The sequence below is a fragment of the Teleopsis dalmanni genome, chromosome X (assembly GCF_002237135.1).
Source record: "Teleopsis dalmanni isolate 2A chromosome X, ASM223713v2, whole genome shotgun sequence".
Lineage (NCBI taxonomy): Eukaryota > Metazoa > Arthropoda > Insecta > Diptera > Diopsidae > Teleopsis > Teleopsis dalmanni.
Genome location: NC_051848.1, coordinates 81,713,057 through 81,718,555, shown reverse-complemented (window position 1 = coordinate 81,718,555; position 5,499 = coordinate 81,713,057). Strand labels below are relative to the sequence as shown.

At 28.9% G+C, this 5,499-nt stretch overlaps 1 protein-coding gene across 1 annotated transcript; it reads right to left on the bottom strand.

Annotated features, from left to right (window-relative positions):
- Positions 1 to 829: 829 nt before the first annotated feature.
- Positions 830 to 2,721, bottom strand: LOC119689111 (cytochrome P450 6g1-like). The gene is made up of 3 exons (XM_038103853.1): positions 2,257 to 2,721; positions 1,392 to 2,186; positions 830 to 1,331 (listed from the first exon to the last, which is right to left on the bottom strand). The coding sequence occupies exons 1-3, from the start codon at positions 2,719 to 2,721 to the stop codon at positions 1,023 to 1,025; spliced, it is 1,569 nt and encodes a 522-aa protein (XP_037959781.1). The 3' UTR covers positions 830 to 1,022.
- Positions 2,722 to 5,499: the final 2,778 nt, after the last annotated feature.

Sequence of the window (5,499 nt, the reverse complement as noted above, 5' to 3'; positions counted from 1 at the left end):
TAAATTTTAACAATAAATTTAATATTTAAGAATACTGTTTGATGTTATACGATTCTGTTATTAAAATTATCTTTTTCTTTATGTTGAGCTGAAGTTACTTAGACATTTTTAATAGTTTTATACCACATGGTTCACAGTATCCTGATTCATAGTTTTTAATACTACTCTAGAGTCAGCTTTCTTGCAACATAAAATATAATTATGGTTATCGGTATTAAATTACAGGTCACTAATATTTTATAATCGTATCATTTAATTCATATTTGTATATTCCAATTACAGTGATTATAATTAGAGTTTTAGAGTTTTAAATTTATATGAAGTGTTTACGTTTTCTTCATTTAGTCTGATATCTCTGCATGTACTATCTTTTAAAGGTTTAAGTTCATAACTTAAGCAACTGCCTAAAAGGATAATAAATACGATATTCCTAAAAGCATCTTTAATTACTATAAAATATAGTATAAGGTTTGTGAAAGAATAGATTTTCAGCTAACTTTCAGAAGATTTAACTGAATTTTAGACGGGGAGATTAATTAGTTATTTTATACCTTTAATAAAAAGTAAAAACTATAAAATATGTTTCCACTTAATATCTCATATATTTATGTCCTATGCTCAAACAAGGTTCGATATTTCAGAAATTATCAATGTACCATACTTATTCTTATTCTTATTTCATATATGTATATAAACTGACAAGAGACTATTATAATCCTAGTTCATATATACTTGCAATACAGACCCAGTAAAATAAAAGAAAATTTTAATTCATTAATCTTTATTTGAAAAATGTTTATTCTTTTCTCAATTATGTTCTTACAAAGACACCATATGACCCAATTATAACAATTATGATAACAATTAAAACAAAACAAGCTTTCAGTGTATAAGGTGTAAATCAATACTTCATTTCCTATCTTCACCTCCTCAAGACGGTAAAATAAATATTTCATACAAATATTACTTTCTCTCCTTTCCATATACATTTCTCTTTGAACTTTCCTTAATTTTGTATTTTTTTATGATTTTGCCGATACTTTTACATCGTACATGTGATCATTTACAATGTTTAAGTATATACCTTTAACACATTGTAGTACAAAAGCTTTAGGATCGAATTCCATTTCAGATGGTGTTTGATCGCAGGGTTCAACGAAATGATTTTTTAAGAAGTGTACCAAGCCAAGTTTTGTTTGAAGTAATCCCAAGCGACTCCCTATACAATTATGTGGTCCATTTCCAAATGGAAAATATGTCATAGGAGTATGATTCTTTTTGTTTTCTGGTGAAAACCGTTCTGGATCAAAAACATCAGGATTTGACCAATACTAAAATTAAAATAATATGAAATCAAAAACTTTATAATATGATAATAATATTTGAAATACTTTTGGATCACGTTGTATTGCATATACTGGAATATATACTGGCATACCATTTGGAATAGCATAATTGTAGTGTGGTTGAAGTGTATAATCTGACTCGTCTTTAGTTTTACTATATTCACGATCCAAAAATGGTAATACTGGATACATACGCAAAACCTCATCAACAACCATTCCCAAATACTGAAGATTTTGAATATTTTCATAAGATATTTTTCCGTTTTCAGCCAAGAATGCGTTGCAAATTTCTGTTCGTAAACGTTTTTGTAGTTCTGGTTTTTTCGACAATTCATAAAGTGTAAAAGCCATTGTTGAAGATGATGTCTCAAACCCTGCAGTTAAAAATACAGCAGCTTGAGCCACTAGGAATTCATTTTCATTAGCTCTATATCGGCTTTTTGCATCGGGAATTTCTTTTTTCCAGGATACCAAAATATCAATAAGATCATTACGAATGGTTCCACTGCTTTCACGTTCCGATATTACATAATTAAAAGTTTTATGTAAGAACTTTGAAAAGTCTTCAGGGAACATTTTCGCACGGAATAATCTAACCAATTTAGGCAAATACATACTGATGAATGTCTGGAATGCACGGAGCAAACCGAATTGCATCATTATACGTCCATATTGACGAAATTCGGCATTTGGATTTTTGAGACTGTTGGTACGTAAACCAAATGCTATAGAAGCTATGACATCTGTAGTGAAGAGAGCACAAATTTCCTTTACTTCAGTTATAAAGGAATTATTGGTTTTCTTATAAGATGTCAAATGGTTTTCCAATTCTGTTGCAATCTTTTTGAAAAATAAATTAAAAATCGTTATATGTTTATTAAGTTCAATATTGCAAAAGTTTAATACTTACATCAAGCATGAGTGGATACATCTGTTTTATTTTACCACTTGTAAAAACTGGTGATAGTTTTGTTCTGGTTTCTTTCCATTCTGGATTTCTAACGAAAAATAAATTATTCGATCCTAATGGATCACCATGTGGATCAATTGCTAATGTACGGTTTGAAAATTTATTGAAGTCCTTGATTAAAATTGATTTTATTAATTCAATATCTCGTATAACTAATCCGGGTTTATGGAAACTGTATATTCCCACTACTGCTTCATTGCTCATTGATTTATCATTATAGATATTTGATATATTGAGACCAATACTCGTTTTTAATGTTAGCATAGGTTTAGTGTTACCAATAATGGGGATTGGTTTTAAGTACGGAATGCCCTTGCGTTGCCAATAACTATAATTGTGTTTGATCCAAAAATAAATTAAGCCAATGGCAGCAGTAATTAGGAACAGAGCTTCGGTAGATACCATTTTAGCTGTGTAAGAGGGGAAGAATGCAGAATATATTAATTAATATAATGAAAAACAAAACAGAACGTTATTACAGTTAGCAATTTTATAATTTATATGCATATATTTTTATTATAATATAGTAAAAAAATATTTCACATTCGCAAGTATTCATATATCTGTATGGAGTTACTTAAGAATTGTAGGACTAAAAGATTTTCTATTTCTAAAAAAAATATTTTATTTAATTGTGGATTGAATTTAATCTCTATATATTACACTATCCGAACTAGAAATAACATAGTGTTGTACGGAATATGTAACACTGTTTCAAATTTATAATACTTTATTTGCAACGGACAGTTTACTATTTCAAATGATCGATCTGATTGCATTTTGAATGCTTTTTTTAGATACAAACAGACACATAAAAATGAGAATAAAAAAAATTAGGAATTAATTAATTAAAATTTGTAAAAACTGAACAATTTTTTTCAATTTCATTTTAATACTACGCAACCGTAAATGTATTGATATACCATACTGTAATTAAAAAAAATTGAAAGTATATATATTATATATGTACAATATAGTATATTAATTTTTTATATATTCAAAATTCAATATTCAACATTTATATATATTTATATATATTTCACATTGGTTTATTTATCTATTTATTTATTTATTTATATTTATTTACTGTAATTTGAAAAATAATTAATTTTTTTTTGCCACTGCAATTGCTGCTATTATTTCTTTTATGGCGAAATAAATTGGGTATATAGATAAATTGGGTATATTTATTATAATTATTTATTGTCACATTTGGCAGGACCCGAGTTCGATTACTGCAAGTCTCAAAAAAAGAAAAATTAGTTACGAATAATTAAATACAAGAATTATTTTCAAGACCATTGATGATGGGTATTTGGCAATACTCGAAATTGCTGTATGGTCATCCAAAAATACAATTAATTAAAATAATATAAAAGAAATTTTTGTTGTTGTAGTTCACTACTGTTCGAAAAAACCTCTATATAAATAATAGTAATAATGGAACATACATCTTGCGGCTTTCCATTACATTTGTATTAAAATTCAATTGTTTACTTGCTTGCGGTAGTGATTAGTAGCTGTTAACGGTATCTCTTACAAAGTTCTTACGCAAGACTTTTAACGATTTTTGTCAAAATTGACCTGTTAATCAAAATAAATACTGGAAAATAAGAGTATGGGGTCAGATCAGGATGCCCTTGAATCGTAAAATAATAAAAAAATCTGTATGTTGTTTTCAATATATTGGTGGAAAAGTAATAGTATTCATTAAAATTAAGTAAACAGGCTAAGTGTTTTGTTTCAATATACTTATAAAATATACATATAACATATATACAATATACAAATAGCACTCTTTCGTCCGCCCGATCAATTGTAGCAGGTGTACCTCAAGGGTCGCCTTTGTCTTCCACATTGTTTAATGTATACACGGCAGACATCCCCACCTTAAGTCCCACATCAATGGCGCTTTACGCAGACGACACATGCTTGATCTACTCGGATCGGGATGCCTTAAATGTAAGCAACACGTTACAGGGAAATATAGACCTTATGGTGGAATACTTCCAAAAATGGAAGATTAAAATTAATAATGACAAAACCAAGGCTATATTTATAACTCGAAAAAGAAGACAGCATCCTCCAAGAGTGAGCGTTTGCGACACGGAGATACGGTGGGAGGATAACATAAAATATCTGGGGGTCACTTTTGACAAACGGTTCAATTGGCTTAAACATTTGAAATACAAACGGAATAGCTGCTCTAAGATTCTACATTTATTAAAGCCGCTATTTAATAATTATCACTTCAACTTTAAAAACAGAAAGTTACTTTATACGCAAGTAATTAGACCTGCACTTCTGTACGGATGTGTTACATATAGCAAAGCCTCAAATACCACCTTAAAGCAATTACAGATAGCTCAAAACCTGGCCTTAAGAAAACTGTTTAAGATTCCATGGTACATTAGATCAACGGACATACATAGAGATCTTAGGATTGACTCAGTGTAAAAATATATCAGAGACAGAGCTTTAAAATTATTCACTAAAGTTGATACGCTACTTAACCCCGCCATAACAATCCTCAAGTCCACTTCTGGACTCTCAGGAAGATATGCTGATTTAAGGTCCGTCATCAACTAAAAGACAAATAAATGATATGATTTTTTAGCCTAGTTAAAGCCTAGTGTGGGGTAGTGATAAACCCCCCAGCCATTATAGAGTAAAAGTGCGTAATAGCACTAACTCAAGAAGAGAAGAAGAAGAAGAAGAGTTATATTTTAAACACACATGCCTTCTCTAAAAAGTAAAAAAAGTTCATTTTAAAACTATATTATATTATTATATATATATATATATTATATATTATATATTATTAAAATGCTTAATACTATTATATGATTCTTATTGCTATAATCATATAACTAGAGTTGCATATTTTACCCGAAAATTAATGTTGATTTGTAAAAATTACTGCAGCAACCGCGGATTTATTTAAAAATGTTGAAGGAGTAAGTAGAGCAAAACCCCAGAACTTCGCTATATTTGTATGCATTTCGTATATATATAAATAAATATATATATATATATATGTATATATCTACAACGTCTATCTCTCAATGTGTGCACGTTTATTTAAGCGAATAAAGTACTTTTCTAATTCTCATCAAGGACGACATTTTGTTAATGAAGCACATTTTGTTAATTTTTCCTTCATTTCATATACATTTGGCCTGA